At 60.8% G+C, this 16320-nt stretch overlaps 1 protein-coding gene across 1 annotated transcript; it reads left to right on the top strand.

Moving 5' to 3' along the window:
• Positions 1-13552: 13552 nt before the first annotated feature.
• Positions 13553-16184, top strand: LOC117652586 (probable cytochrome P450 49a1; the record flags this gene model as incomplete). Its single annotated transcript, XM_034397616.1, is given in 8 exon segments — positions 13553-13698; positions 14165-14242; positions 14319-14606; positions 14673-14776; positions 15049-15165; positions 15262-15338; positions 15599-15800; positions 16016-16184. Coding segments are annotated over 7 exon segments (1005 nt in total), but the record flags the coding sequence as incomplete, so codon positions are not given.
• Between the last annotated feature and the right edge of the window lie 136 nt (positions 16185-16320).

The following is a 16320-nucleotide window of genomic DNA, read 5'->3' as shown; positions in this document are numbered from 1 at the left end:
GTCTGTCTGTCTGTCTGTCTGTCTGTCTGTCTGTCTGTCTGTCTGTCTGTCTGTCTGTTCGTCCACCCGTCCCCCGTGCCGCGGCCGTTAATCACGGTGCGGGACTCCAGTCCACTCCATTCCCGGAGTAATCTGGCCGGAAGCACGTGGGCCAGAAAAATAACAATCGTCGAGGGGATGCGGCACCGCCGTGCACCACTCGGGGTGGGGAGGGGGAGGCTGCAGGAACAACAACAGAAGCCAGAGTGGGGGGCGGGGGTGGGGCCGGCCCCTGCAGTCCAACCTGCCAATTCCAACTTAATTAGGAGCGGCTGCGCGGAGCTCTCCCGACGTCGAAATGCGCCAGAATGGCAGAATTGTAGCGGAGCGCACCACGCCCACCACACCCTCGGGCGCCCCGCCCCCGAGCTGCAGGCCGCTGCAGGCTGCACCGTTATGGCGGCCGATAACGGGTTAATTGCCTTTTGGCCCCGCAGGCCCCGGGCCTCCAGGTCGCCGTCGAAGCGCCGTCTCACTCTTATTGATCAACACACACACACGGACGTCTGCCAGCCCCGCCCGGTGGGTGGCCGGGCGGTGGGTGGCGTGCCCACCCCCACCCCGCTCGCCCCGCCCCGCCCCGCCCCGCAACGCGAGGCTCGCTCCCCCTAATCTCCGTGGCTAACTCTCCTCTCCAGGAAGCGCCTCTCTCTCCCTCTCTCTCTGGCCGGCGCGGCCCCGTGGCGGCGTGCAGTGGGTTGCCTACCTCCTGGCGGCGCTGCGGCCCGGCGCCCGCGAGGGGCGTAAAGCCAAGCCAGCGGCTTAAAAGGGCCGACTTAAGCTTACCCCCTCCCGCCTTAAGCCGGCACAGCGATCACGACACGGAGGAGAGACTCGGCAGGGCCTTCCCCGCCGTGAGGCCGGCAGGCTCATTCCGAGCGGCGCCCTCGTCGCTGTCTCTCTCGCTCCCTCACGGGACGCCCCGTCAGTGCGAGAGAGACAGAGCGAAGCGCTCGGAGTCATCCCGGCAGCCTGGCGCGCGGTTGCGCGCGGTACAGGCGGGAGAGATGTATACTCCGTTCCAGGAGGGAGAGTCCGCGGCGGATCCGCGTTGGGCGGCGCGCAGCTTCGCCGAGGAGGTGGCCGGGTTGCCTACGCCGCGCGGCCGGGCGCAGTGGGTGGGGCGGCCAGCGGCAGCCAGCGGCAACGCCGAGGCTACGCGCAACGCGCAGGCCCGGCGGGGAGCGCGAGGGGGCTGGCCCTCGGTGCGGGGGAGAGCGAGAGGAAGAGTCGTTCCTATTCCTCCTTCCTCCTCCTCCATCCCGCTCCGCGCTCCCGATGCGTGCTTAACGCTGGGAGAAACGTGCGCGTCTAGACGCCCCGATGTATTCCGGGACAACTTTGCGGCCGCGTTTATCGTCATATTTCCTGCAGGAGGAGTGGTCGAAGCAGAAGAGCAGACTTTGGCGGAAGTTGGCAAGGTCGCCAAGTAGTCAGACGCGCGCGCGCGTGCGGTCCAACCCCGCGTCGAGGAACGTGACGAGTCCCTGGACTCGTGTCCCCGTCGGCGTCCTCGGGCGGGCCATTCTTCATCTGGTGGCCAGGTGAGGGCTCAGTGGCTCAGCGCGGACGGCGGGACCCGGATTTCGGTAGTAATTTGATTAATGTGCCAAGCAGCCTGGCTGCCTCTCGCCCCCCACGCCCTCCGTCCGGTGGGGCTGCAGGCAGCCAATCGCAGCGCCGCCCGCAGTGCAGCCCCTCGACGCAACTCGGAACAACGAACACCCAAAACAAAACCAACGAACGACAAAAACGGCTCGGTGGCCCATTACTGGCTGCCGAAGCCCCGAAGCCTCGCCACGCGTTGCCTCGAGGACCGCGCGCACAGCAGGGCCCCGTGCCAGCGAGGGTGTGTCCCTGTCTCTCTCGCACCCTTGCTCGCACCCCGTCGCGGCGCGAGAGAGACAGGGCGCCTTTCGGACTCAGCCAGCAGGGCTGCCAGCCCGAGCCGAAAATGTGTGACGGGTAGGGCGGGCCAGCCCTTCCAGCAGACGAGAGGCGTCGTCTCTCTCGCACCAATACGGCACGCCCGAATGAGTGCGAGAGAGACAGAGCGACGGCTGCAGCCTCCCTCGCCGAAAATGACATTGGAGCCGCAAATTAGAGCGACGCCTCGCCATTAACGAGCAGGCCGTCAACGCGACGTACGCGGAGACGCCGCGACGGGCGTTATCGCCCTCCCAGGGCCTTCCGGGCCTTCCGGGCCTTTGTCGCCGAGCTGGTGATTACTCACACTGACCCCGTAAAGTGTCTGTCTGCGTGGACTCACATTAGACTCAGGCGCGCAGCACAGACGCCGAGACGTCATATAGCCGTCGCCAGGCTCGTGTTTCGCAGCTTGACGGTGCGGACGGTGCGGACGGTGCCGCCCGGCGACGCGACCCGCAATTAGGGGTGACAGCGGCGCGGCCCGTTCCGAACGGCGGTCGCTCTGTCCCTCTCGCGCAGGCGGGGTGCGAGAGGGACGAACGATGTTGGGAGCCAGCCCGCTCGGCCGCTCGGCCCCGCCCAGGACGTGCAGGTCGTGATCGCCCGCCCGCCCCGTGCACGTATCACGTGACACGCCTGTCACGGCCGTCACGTCGCGCCGTCACGTCGCGCCCGCCCTCGCCCCGTTTGTCTCCACAAGTTTTTCGGGACCCGCCGGGCAGGCAGGCAGCCGCTTTTACCGCTCCGCCGGCGTCCCGCTCACGTCAACGAGCGAACCCTCGACACTCACTTTGTTCTTCTTCTGTTCGCGGGTACCAGCCCCACCTGCAGGCCGATGCCGAGAGTCGCCTTCGTCGCTCTGCCTCTCTTGCACTCTTGCCCGCTAGTGCGAGAGAGACAGCGCGACGAGAGAACGACTCTAGGGATCGGACACACGGTGCGGCAGTGGCACCTGCTTGGCATTGGTGTGGTTGTTGCTTGCTTGCGCACACTGTGAGCACCGCCTGCCTTTCGCGCCGTTTTTCCTCTCGGCCGCGGGCGTGGCGCGCCGCGCGTTACTGCCGTTCTAGCCTAAAAACACTCCGCGGGGTGGAAAGAAAGGAAAGAGGCTCTCAAAGTGGATTAGACGATGCCTGCCTGCCTGTCTGCCTGCCTGCCTGCCTGCCTGCCAGCCTGCCACGCCGCGCAGCCCTAGGCCCAGCCAGCCAGCCAGCCAGCCCAGCGCGTGAGGCCGGAGATAGGTTGTCCGCCACACAATAACGCCGTCCTCTTTGACCGAGTGCTGCGGAGAGGGGCGGGGGTGGGGGGGAGGGGGAGGGGGGCGTTAGAAGAAAGGAGGCAGCGCCGCATAGGGAGCAGCCCGGCGCTAATGCCGTCGTAATGGGATTTCTCTACATCACACAGGGAGTGTGTCAAAACAGTCTGACAGAATGGAAAAGATAGAAAAGGGGGGTGGGGTATCGCGCGTGGTGTATAAACCCCGCGTGGCTCGTCGGCGGCGGAGTTGGCAAGAGAGATTCCTTTTTTGCGGTGGGAATACTTTGGATTCCATCCCCGAATCCGGCCGCCCTCGTGCGCGCTTCTCACTAGCGCCCTCTCGCTCGCGCTCCGTTCGGCCAGAGGGCCGCGCGGACGAGGAGGAAAAGAAGAAATTCGCTTTGAATATGAAAGTGGACGAAATTAAGCGCGGCGTCGAAGGCATTAAACTTTGTGAGGGGATAACACAAAAGGGAATTAGTTCTTCACAAGCTTCCAATCCTATCCCAATAAAAGTTTCGCCGTCCGTCGTGCAGGACACCCTCTCCTTTTGTGCCCCGGGTCCTCTTCTACCTCTCTTTCTCTTCTCCCCTCTCTCTGTCTCTCTCTCTCTCTTGGGTTGGGAGGACTCATATCTATTCGGACACGCGACGCGAAAAAAGGACGGCTATTTTGTCAGCTTCCTCGACACGCTTGCTGGGTGCATGGAGTGAGAAAAACGTTGCGACATTCTGTTCCGCTTCTTTTTTTTCCGCTTTCACCTTTTTTGTTGATGTTGTTTTTATTATTTTCTTTCTCCTCGTCGTCGTAGCCAAGCCGCCGCGCCGCGCATGTCTCTGAATAAATGGGCACCCCGTGTTTTCCTAGGGCGAGCTTTGAGCCAGGGGACCCACCTGGCCAGCGTGTGTGTGTGTGTGGGGTGTGGATGTGTTGTGTGTGTGTGTGTGTGTGTGTGTGTGTGTGTGTGTGTGTGTGTGTGTGTGTGTGTGTGTGTGTGTGGTGTCGTGAAAGAAAGGAGGGGTATAAAAAGACGCGCCAGCACAGCGAGGCCTGGAGGAGCGCGCTCAAATTCCCGGCAGGTAAACTGAATGACTAAGCGGTGGCGCGTCGAGCATGCTTGCACGCCCCGGGCATGTCCTCGGGCTGCTGCCCGGACACTCCTTGACCCGCCATCCGGCCTCAGCGGCGGCCGAGAGCGCAGAGGCGGCGACCCACAATCCTAGGGATCAGAGTTCGCGACTCCTTGCCAGCCGCATTCCCTGCGTTCTCAGAAATACTTGCCAGTGGTCTAGTCCCGGGGCAATTGAGGGACGCCCGCTTATGGACCGCTCAGCCAGGCGGGGTTCATTTCACGGTGAAGCCCTGAAGGCCGGCCGACAGCCCAGGCCAAACCGGCTCGGCCGGCGGGCGGTATCGAAGCGGGCTCCACAACGTGACGAGAATCCATACATCCAGCCCCGCTCCTCCGGAACTCGATGCTTTCGCAAGCACGGTGCACCTCTTGACTCCACTTGCCTGCCCCCGCGGCTTTCGTTAAGCAGCCCCCCCCCCACCACGCCGCGAAGGATTAAACGGGCGGCGCCTGACCTGCCGGTCCCCCGCCTATCCATCACTAGCACCTAGGGCCTAAGCGAGCCTAAGCGCGCATAAGCGCTGGCGGGGCTGCTGCAGACATGGCAGCCTCATCGCATTCGCACAGCCAGCCTGGCGGGGCCGGGTCGAGTCTATATCATTTCTCCTACCTAAATGTTCGCCTACCTGTCTATTTAGCCTACCTATATTTCGCCTACCTAATAAAAATATTGAATAAAAATATTCAATAAAATATTGCCATTTTTCGCCTACCTATAGTTCGCCTACCTAATAAAAAAAATTAAATAAAAATATTCAACAAAAAAACGAAAAAATCGGCGGCAAAAAGTGGCAATACGAAAGTCTCAAGGAGACCCGCCGATCAGCTTCGGTGTTCTTATGGGAACCGGGCCTTCATCCGACGCTCCCTGCCGCGCAATTCGACAGATTAGTGGGTTCGTATTGGGCTGGCCCACCCGAAGTGCGCGCGGTTTCTGTGGTACAGTGAGAGTCCAGATTCAGAGGCCTTACCTCAGAGGGGTCACATTGGGTATTTGAACCCGCGACCCCGAGTGCCGAGTCTAGTCAACTCCTCTACCCTGACCGCTCAGCCACCGAACCAGCTTGTCGGCGGCGATGTCGCAACTCCTCTTGAGCTGCCGTTCGAGAAATCTGGTCCCGAAAAAATGGTACTTTGAGCGGTCTCGAACCCGGGACCTGCTGCTTCCCACATCATGCTCTTAACCACTGAGCCACCGGGACGCCATGGCACCCGTCCTGCCTGCGCTGGTACTGAATCTTCTCTGGATATACCTCCCCAAGCAATTGGTCGCCGAAAAAATTGTGTATACTACCGGTCCCGAACCCGGGACCTGCTGCTTCCCACAACGTGCTCGTAAGCGCTGAGCCACCGGGACGCCATGGCACCCGCCCTGCCTGCGCTGGTACTCAATCTTCTCTGGATATACCTCCCCAAGCAATTGGTGGCCGAAAAAATTGTGTATACTGCCGGTCCCGAACCCGGGACCTGCCGCTTCCCACATCGTGCTCTTAACCACTGAGCCACCGGAACGCCATGGCCCCCGCCTTGCCAGCGCTGGTACTTATTCCTCTCTGGATAGACCTCGTCAAGAAGTCGGTTGCCTCTGCCGAAAAATATGCTCATGGCACTAGCCTCGAACCCGAGACCTGCCAGTCAGGAACGCAGCACTCTAACCACGGCGCTACCAGGTTGCTATGCACACCACTAACCTAGCGCCAAACTTCAATAGCCACCCATCTTGCTTGATGCTGGACAAATAATAACTTCGGCGATGGGGTGAGCGCTGTGCGTAGCAACGAAGTAGCGCTGTGGTTAGAGTGCTGCGTTCCTGACTGGCAGGTCTCGGGTTCGAGACTAGTACCATGACCATATTTTTCGGCAGAGGCAACCGACTTCTTGACGAGGTTTATTCGGAGAGGATTGAGTACCAGCGCTGGCAAGGCGGGTGCCATGGCGTCCCGGTGGCTCAGCGGTTAAGAGCATGATGTGGGAAGCGGCAGGTCCCGGGTTCGGGACCGGTGGTATACACAATTTTTTCGGCGACCAATTGCTCGGGGAGGTATATCCAGAGAAGATTGAGTACCAGCGCAGGCAGGACCGGTGCCATGGTGCCCCGGTGGCTCAGTGGCTAAGAGCATGATGTGGGAAGCATCAGGGCCCGGGTTCGGGACCGGTAGTATACACAATTTTTTCGGCGACCAATTGCTTGGGGAGGTATATCCAGAGAAGATTCAGTACCAGCGCAGGCAGGGCGGGTGCTATGGCGTCCCGGTGGCTCAGCGCTTACGAGCACGTTGTGGGAAGCAGCAGGTCCCGGGTTCGGGACCGGTAGTATACACAATTTTTTCGGCGACCAATTGCTTGGGGAGGTATATCCAGAGAAGATTCAGTACCAGCGCAGGCAGGGCGGGTGCCATGGCGTCCCGGTGGCTCAGTGGTTAAGAGCATGATGTGGGAAGCAGCAGGTCCCGGGTTCGAGACCGCTCAAAGTACCATTTTTTCGGGACCAGATTTCTCGAACGGCAGCTCAAGAGGAGTTGCGACATCGCCGCCGACAAGCTGGTTCGGTGGCTGAGCGGTCAGGGTAGAGGAGTTGACTAGACTCGGCACTCGGGGTCGCGGGTTCAAATACCCAATGTGACCCCTCTGAGGTAAGGCCTCTGAATCTGGACTCTCACTGTACCACAGAAACCGCGCGCACTTCGGGTGGGCCAGCCCAATACGAACCCACTAATCTGTCGAATTGCGCGGCAGGGAGCGTCGGATGAAGGCCCGGTTCCCATAAGAACACCGAAGCTGATCGGCGGGTCTCCTTGAGACTTTCGTATTGCCACTTTTTGCCGCCGATTTTTTCGTTTTTTTGTTGAATATTTTTATTTAATTTTTTTTATTAGGTAGGCGAACTATAGGTAGGCGAAAAATGGCAATATTTTATTGAATATTTTTATTCAATATTTTTATTAGGTAGGCGAAATATAGGTAGGCGAAATAGACAGGTAGGCGAACATTTAGGTAGGAGAAATGAACAACTCCCGCCGGGTCCTCACGTTCTTCCAGAAATGATTAGCTTCCTCGCCTTCGCGAAGCGCGCGCGTTGCATAAAGCTTTCGCTTTGAGATCCCCTTCTTTCTCCCGTTTTGTTTCCCCTTGGTCGTGGCGATGTCGCTTCGCCCTTTCCTCAAGTGGCTTGCTGCCACACTGGCGGATCGAGTCTCTAACGATCACGTGGTCGTGGTCGCTGCCGTCGCTGCCGTCGCTGCCTCAAAGCAGCTGGCTCTCTCATTTAAAAGCGGAAAAGGAAGGGAAAGATCCTCGAAAACATTAGGAGACCCGATGCTGGCGCATTACAGTGTGCCCGCTCTGCCGGCCTTCACAAAGAATTTGTTATTGTCTCTCGGAAGTTGGCATAAAAGAAGCAAGAGCGTGGCTTCTTATCTCCCGGGTAGAAGGAAAACAAAAGGAAGAAAATACCAAAATTTTCAAGATTAAAAAATTGTAAACGCGTTTGTCGTTTACATTGCGTATCTTCTGTAGGACCAGACTAGTAAATTTTTACATGAGGTTCATCAAAATCTGCGAAACGCACGCGGTGCGGGGCGCCGGTTCCTTCTTCGACTTCGCAGGCTTCGCCACTTCGGTACACCCTTAAAAAGCCCTGCTCCCCCATGATGCATCCTTTACGCCGAAATGAGGCGGACGTGCCTCCGGCCTGCCGCCTGTTTCCGAAGGCCGCCTCTCTCTCTCTCTCTCGCTCCGCTACGGGACGCCCGATGAGTGCGAGGGAGACGGAGATAGACGAAACGACACTCCGGAATCAGGCGGCTGGCTGATAACGCTGAGGGCTGTCAAAAGGGCTCTCACGGAGGTCCGGGGACCTCCCTTTAGGGCCACTAGGAGGCCTTGAGGGGCACCACGGACCGCCACGGACCAGGGACGCGCCGCTCGAAGTGAGCTGCTTCGAGATCTCGACCGCGGCGCGAGAAAGTGCGCGTTGAAAACTCGGAGCGTTTGGCGGCGGAGGCGGTGAGCAGGAAAATGCTGCAGATGCCGTGAGGCGGAGGCTGGCGCTAGTCGATATTGCAACGCCCCGCCCCGCCCCGCCCCGCCCAGTCTGCGGTCGGGGAGCCACCTGCCACTGACAGCCGTGTCCGCTAACGCCCGGCCGCGCCGCCACTGTACCCAGAGCACGAATCATAACTCTTGCAGACGCGGCCGAGTACACGACGAAGACCCTCTGCGTACCGCGGTCTGGCGGCGAACCAGTGGAGGGCCCCTGCGGCCGCCGGGTAGGCAACACCGTGCACGCCTGTGCGGCGGGCCTGCCTACCCCGCCGTCCGCGGGGGCCCTCCACCGCTACAGTGGTCTCACCCCAATCAATCCCACCGCATCATTTTTCGGGGCGACCAACTCGACTATTTTTCAGGGTGGATAGCGGCTCTGCGGGGGAGGGCGGAGGGCCGCGAGGAACAGGCGCCGGGGCAACGGGTGGCGCCGCGGCGCCGCGGCTCGGCAGCTGCGCCACTGTAATTGTTTTTAATGACGCCGCCGCCTGGTTATTGCTCTGTTCCGCAAATGATTGCGCCGGCGCGCTTTTTTACCGCCTTTTGTCCGTCGCGTCGCCCCACCTGATCGATAGGCCCGTCCTCCTTCGTGGAAACGGCAAAATGAGGGGCGGGAGCCTCACCCGCGTTCCGCGCGCGGACTGCGGCGACCCACAGTAGGCCAGAAGACCGGTGGAGGCAGTCAAAGCTCGTTTTGGCCACCAGAGTCGCTAAATGGGGCTCGAACCGAACGTGTGACCCTATCAATCGATTCCTCGCTCGGAGAGCAATCCATTGGTGGGGTCACACGTTCTGTTCGAGCCCCATTTAGCGTCTCTGGAGCTCAAAACGCGTCTAGAATTTTGGCCGCCTCCACTGGTCCCCCCACCCCACCCCCGGCATGACAAGATCCGCGGGCACGGTCGTTCATTTTCCCCGCAGCCTGTCATGTCGCGGCGCCGCCGTCGAGGCGCTCGGCACAGGTGCCCGGGGGGCGGCGGCGGCCGGGCACCAGCGCGACGTGATCAAAATCTCTTCGGATCCCCCTGGCACGGTCGCTGCCACTGGCACTGCCACTGGCACTGCCAAGCCCGCTCACCGCTCTCTTTTTCATTCCGTCCTCATTTTTTCTTCCCTCCGCGCTGCTGGCCGTCTTCGTCTTGCCGTCGTCGGCTCCCCGGCACCTGTTACCGCCGCCTGCCCTGCCGGCGCCACGCCGTTCATGTCGTTAAAATACGCGTTTTCGCGATTACGTTTCTGCCTCTGCGTTTTTTGGTTTCTGGTTTTTCTTCTCGCGGGTTCGTGTGGCAGTCCAGGGCACGCCGTACCGCCCACCGCGCGGCGCCGAGGCAGGTGTTCCCGTTCGCAACCGCAGCCACTCGCTACGCCACTAGTTAATTAGCTGCCTTGGTCCGCGCTAGCTGCACCATCCCCGCCGTGCCGCCGTGCACCCACTCTCGTCTCTCTGTCGCACACGCCTGGCCGCCTGCCCGTCTTCCTTCTCTGTCGCACCCACTGGCCGCCTGCCGTGCACCTTTCTCCGTCTTCGTCGCACACGCGGTTTTTCTCCGCCTCCACGTCCCGCTCGCGCCGCTTGCGCTGCTCGTTAGTCTTTCATGGGGCCGCCTCTAGCGCCGCAAGCGCAGCAAGCGCGCCTCGTGTTTCTTCCGCCCGGGTGGTCTGCTGCGACGCATTGAAGGCCGCCGCCGAGCCGGAGGTTCAAATACCCGCTCGTCCGACATTTTTTTACGTCTTTTTAGTGCCTTCTTCAACCTGGTGGAAGGTCGCCGTCAACCCAAGAAACGCTCTTGGGCTGAAGAAATGCTTTTGGGATGGAGAAATGCTCTTGGGATGACGAGAGGTCGCCGTCAGACAATGCGGGCTGCGCCCTACGCGGCGGGGTCAGAGTGCCGCCACGGTGCCGCCGCTAAGAACTCATGCATTCATGCATGCCGGCGGTCCCGGCGGCGGGCTGGCCCGGCCGTCGGCGATGGCGGCCCGGGTGGCGGTCCTGGGTGCAGCCCGCGGCGCGCTGCACACTCCATACATAGTGCATGGTGTACTTTGGCTCGCCACCACCTGGTGCGCGGCAGTGCGCGGCAGTGCCCGTCCGGCTGCTGCAGCGGGCTGGGTTCCCTCGGGGGCAGCGTGGGGGCGGTGGGGGCCGGTGGGGGCCGCACGGAGGCGGGCGTGGCTGGTAATGGCCACTCGTGGGCCGCCATGGGGCCGCCATGGGGCCGCATTGGCGTTGCCGGCGGTGGAGGCCGCGGTGGAGCAGGCGAGCCGAGCCAGCAGCGCCAGCGGTGCCCTCCGCAGTCAGAGCAGCACGCTCTGTCTCTGTCGCACTCGCACTCGCCCGGAAGAGTGAGAGAGACAGAGCGACAAAACGCGGCGCGGAATCGGCCAGCCAACCGATCGACGCACTCTCAGCCTCCACTCACCGCTCTGTCTCTCTTGAACCACATTCAGGCCTGCAAGTGCAAGAGAGACAGAACGGCGAAACCACGGCCTGCACCTCCACCACCAATACTCCAGTGATCTCTCCCGGCCGCTTTCAGCTGCGGTTGATTTTCCGTTATTCCAACGCCGCTGCTTCTAAACTTTCCCCCCGGGGCGGCGGTAAAAATGCGGTAAAGTTACTCGGCTGGCGTCTCTGCAATCCGCACTCGTGCCGCCGCCTCGGGCCGCGGGTCGGGCCGCCCCATTTTTGATGGTCTGCGCTGAATTAATTGGCACGCTAATTATGGGAGCGGCGGGGAGAAGAGGGTCACTTGGCGGATGAATTTCCAACTGCAAGCAGTATCCCTGGCGAGGCGAGCCAAGCCGCGTGCCTCCCCCGAGAGCCCGGCCGAGTGGGCAGGGCCGGCAGGGCCGGCAGGGCGGCGGCCACACTGCCCTAGTTCGGAGGTAAATCTGGACTGAAAACCTCAACGCTGGTCATCGGAGCGACGCTTTCTTTGTGTCGGTGTCATTTCCATATCTTTATCTTGCTTCGCCGCCGCCGCCTGCGGCCGCACGGGCACGCCGCGCCTCGAAGCGCGATTGGTGGCCTACCCTGGCGCTGTAGGCGTTCCTTTCAGCCTGTCTCTGTCGCTCCACGTGGTTCGCCAATGTGTGCGAAGGAGAGCGCCCTACACGGCACTGCACTACAAGGCGGTCTCGCCGTTTCTCTGGCTCGGCCCCGACGGGACGCGAACCGCAGACTAGTCTCTCCGGCCGGCCTTGGCGCGGGGCCAGCCCATGGCCAGCCCATGGCCAGCCCTTTGTGTCCCCGCGATGCATTGCCGGCCTTATTGTAGGGCTGCTCCATCGGACTCCAGGCGGACAATGGCGGCGCTCATGTCCCTGCCGCCCCACAGTGGGCCAGAAGACCGGTGGGGGTGGACAAAACTCTAGACGCGTTTTGATCTCCAGAGTCGCTAAATGGGGCTCGAACCGAACGTGTGACCCCACCAATGGATTGCTCTCCGAACGAGGAATCCATTGGTGGGGTCACACGTTAGGTTCGAGTCCTGTTTAGCGACTCTGGAGCTCAAAACGCGTCTAGAATTGGCCGCCTCCACCGGTCTTCTAGCCCACTGTGCGCCCCGCCGCCCACGGCCCGTCTCTCTCGCACCAGCACAGAGCGAGAGACGACGACTACTGGATAGCCCTGCGGTGGTGTCGGCGCTAACCCGCGCTAACTCGGGCTACCCTGGCCACGCGTGCCGCGTGAGGCTTTACGGTGGCGTGATACGAAACCTGACCCCGTCCGCGGGTCGCGGCGTGAGCCCTGCGGTGGCTAACGGTTACCGAACCGCCACACCGCGTCCCGATGATAGTCAACACAGCCGGCGGGGGGCGGGGGGTGACGCTCTCTGTCTCTCTCGCACCCATTCGGGAAGAGGGAGAGAGCGAGAGAGAGACCTCCCCTGGACCTCCCGCTCGGAATCGGTCTGTCTGCAGCGGCCAACAAACACACATGACTCGGCGGTCCTGTGCTTCTCCGATTTCGGGGGACGCGGCCACCGTCTGCCGCCTCTCTCTTCCCGCCTCTCTCTTCCCGCCTCTCTCTTCCCGCCTCTCTCTTCCCGCCTCTCTCTTCCCGTCTCTTTTTCCTGTCTGCTTCGTCTCGCCTCTTCTCTCGTCTCTTTCTTCCAGTCTCTCTCTTGTGCCAGCCCCTCTCTTTCAGTCTTTCTCTTCTCGCCTCTCTCTTCCCCTCTCTCTCCTCTCTCCTCTCGCCTCTCTTCCAGCCTCTCGCCTCTCGCGACGTTGAACACCTTATCCGTCGGGAGCAGCTCCGCCGAGCTGGCTGTGTTTGGCTGCTTGTGGCCCGGCGCGGCCCGGCGCCCGCCCGCCCGGTGCCCACCAGAATGACCTTGGCCCCACGTGGGCCCCTCGGGACCCCGCGCTGCACACGTCATCAAGCTCGATAGACTCCAGCCGGGCGTCGCCGGGACGCGGGTTCGAATCCCCGCGCCGCCGCGAGTACTTTTTTTTGCGCCAAGGTCACTTTTGTTTTGTTACCCCAATTGTTTGCTCTGGCGCTACGTCTAGCAATCCACCATCCTCGTCTTAAAACTTAGTTTCGGACATTGCCATTAATGCCATTCTCGAGCTAAGGCCAACTTAATAACTTAACTATAATTAGAGGCACCGTTCGCATGAAAGATGTTCTGCGTTATCGTTGAAGCTGCGATAGCGGGCACAACAGTGACTCAGCGCAAGCGGAACGAACTATTTCGATGATCGGATGCCTGCGTTTGTTGTGGTCGTGCTCGCGCGTCGGTCCATGCACGCAAAAAAATATTTTTCAGATCAGTGCTAAGCGATTTAGTGGGGATTCGGAGCAGCAGAGCTAAAAAATTAGCACAGGTGCTAAATAATGTAGCTGGAGGCCAATATGATTTAGTTGGGGAGTTCGCGATTAGCAACAGAGTTAAAATGTTAGCACTACGATTAAAATTTTAGTTGGGCCTACACAGCTAAAAGTTTTAGCACCCGTGCTAATTTTTTAGGTGGCCCTCGAATTATTTTTTTGCGTGTGTTTTTCCATGGCGCGGTTTGTTGAATGGAGTTGAGACGTGGAGGGGGCGGCGGGGCGACGCGGGACGGCGCGGGACGCAAATGGCAATCGGCCCAGCCGGTCTGACAGCCGGGTCTCCCGTCGCCTCTGCCTCTCGTTGCTCGGCAGTCTGATCCGCGGACCCGGAGGAGTGCGGCGTGTGTGCGTGCGTGTGTCGAGCCGAGATCACCGTGACACTGTGAAGACGAACGAGGTTTGAGCGGCAAGCGACCGGCCCGTGAAAAATCAAGTGCCAATTTCAAGGCCATCCAAGGTAGATGACCGCAGTGAGGTAGAGGTTGGGGGGCACACCAGGAAAGTACTGGCTAGTGCCTGCCATGTCTGGCGAAAGCCGGTTCCGCCAACCTGCACCTGGCTCCACCTGGTAGCGCAGTCTGCTGCCGCCACAATCATTTGCTGTTGTTTTTTTAAAATACAAAACACTGTCTAATTTATGTAGAGGTTGGTTTGTTATACATGCCCTTCTCACTGGTAAGTGAGTTACCTCACCTCTTGACTTCCCTTCCAAATTAAATGAAATTGAGGCGGAATTACTGCTAATTCCGCTATCTTATCGCCTCAGTCGCCAGGGAACTTTCAAAACACTCGAGAGTCTCGCCAAGTTGGGTGCTCGTTCACACTAAGGCCCTATCTTCTGCGTGCTGTTTCTAGTGTGGAAGTGCGCCACCTGTGTGGATCCCGGCAGCCTTTTAAGCACTGACAGTCTATTTTCCCGACAGAGGTTCCGTCCGTCAGCGCGACTCCGCACCATGTCGCGCGTGCAGCAGGCCGCGCGCTGCGTGCTGCGGCTGCAGCAGGTAAACAACGGCACAACGGCGGACCCACTGCTGCGAGAGATGCTCTGTTTAACCTCATGTTTTGGCCCGATGTGAGGTCCCCGTGCGCGCGCGCTCCACCGCGGCGGTCGCCCAGGATGCCGCCGCCGCCGAGGCCGTCACCAGCTGGGACACCGCCAGGTCGTACGCCGACATCCCCGGGCCCAAGCCCCTGCCCGTCATCGGCAACGCGTGGCGGTTCATGCCGGTCGTCGGCAACCTCCACGGCCTCGGCTTCGACGAGCTGGTGGAGACCCTGCACGCCGAGTACGGCCCCGTGTGCAAGCTGAGCGGCATGCCCAGGCCCGACCTGCTCTTCGTCAACGACGCCGACACCGTCCAGAGCGTGAGTGTGTGGGAGTGAGAGAGTGCGTGAGTGTGGCCAACTCGCTACTCGTGTTGTGCGATGCAGGTGTTCCGGAACGAAGGCACGTGGCCCGGCCGCAAGGGCACGCACTGCATCGAGCACTACTTCCGCGACGTCAGGGAGAACTACGTCCCCAGCTTGTCCGTTTCGTAAGTACCGTGCCGACATCGCACAGAGGGCCAGATGACCGGTGGAGGCGGCCGAAACTCTAGACGCGTTTTGAGCTCCAGAGTCGCTAAACAGGACTCGAACCGACGTGTGACCCCACCATTGGGTTCCTCGTTCGGAGAGCAATCCAGTGGTGAGGTCACACGTCCGGTTCGAGTCCCATAGCATCCAAAATTTTGACTGCCTCCTCCGGTCCTCTGGCCCACTGTGCATTGGCCCTGTCGCGACCTCTGCACGTGTTTGGTTCCTCCAGGCACGGCAAGGAGTGGCAGGAATTCCGCACCGCCATCAACCAGGTCATGATGCAGCCCCGCAACATCGTGCAGTACGTGGAGCCCATCGACAACGTGGCCCAGGACTTCATCGACAGGTCGGTGTTGCCGTCGCTCTGTCTCTCTCGCTCTGCCGGCCGTTCTGCAGGGGTGCGAGAGAGACAGAGCGACTGACCTGTCCGTCTTTGCCGCAGGATGCGGCTGATTCGGACGGCGGCCGGCAAAATGCCCGCCAACTACACCCACGAGCTGGGCAAGTGGGCCCTGGAGTGTAAGTGTCTCGGTGCCCGCACTGTCTTTCGGTTACTGTACATGGCCTCGCTGAAGGCCACCAGGCCGCCACTGCGGCCCGACTGTGTCCGCCGGCCGGCCAAGGTCGCAGCAGACCAGCAGGCCACTTCCGAGGACTGCTTTTGTCTCTCTCGCACTCATGGGGGGGCTGTACGGGTGCGAGAGAGACAGAGCGACGGTGCTCGGCCTGCAGATAAGCCGCGGCTTTATCACTGACGATGTTAATTACTCTCCTCGCAGCCATCTCGTACGTGGCCCTCGACACGCGGCTGGGCCTGCTGGAGAAGACCCTGGACCCCGCCTCGGACGCCGCCGTCATGATGACCGCCATCTCGGGCGTGTTCGACGGCATCTACGACCTGGACATCAAGCCATCGCTCTGGAAGTGGGTGGCCACGCCCGCCTACAAGAAGTTCATCGGCAGCATGAACGTGTTCACCGGGTAAGGACGTGTCTCTCACGGGACGCCCGGGAAAGAGAGACCTTCCCGCTGGCGGGGGACTGGCCTCGTCGCTACCCCGCTCGCGAGAGACACAACGTGGAGCATTGACGGTCTCAGCGGTCGCAGGGACAGCTCACTTCCAAGGAACGCTAAGCAAAAGATTCTAAATTTCGACACATTTTGAAGCCTGTGTCAGACGCGTGTTTCGTGTTCAGGCTCTCGTCCAAGTACGTGGAGAAGGCGGTGACCCGCCTGAAGACCATCTCGAAGGAAGACCTGGAGAAGAGCAACCGCAGCGTGCTGGAAAACCTGCTGCTCAACACTGATGACCCCGACAAGGCCGTCTCCATGGCCATGGACATGCTCCTCGCCGGCGTGGACACGGTGCGTACCGGGCCAGCCCAGGGTGGCCGCGCCGCACTCCCGCAGAACGTGACCGGCCCCGAGGGGTCGGCAACTTCCCTTGGCCCTGTACGAGGGAGTATACGTATATTACCAGTAATATAGGTAATATATGTGT

This window comes from Thrips palmi, unplaced genomic scaffold (assembly GCF_012932325.1).
Source record: "Thrips palmi isolate BJ-2018 unplaced genomic scaffold, TpBJ-2018v1 HiC_scaffold_7, whole genome shotgun sequence".
Classification (NCBI taxonomy): Eukaryota; Metazoa; Arthropoda; class Insecta; order Thysanoptera; family Thripidae; genus Thrips; species Thrips palmi.
The sequence above is the reverse complement of the archived record's forward strand: the minus strand, read 5'-3'. Positions and strand labels throughout refer to the sequence as shown.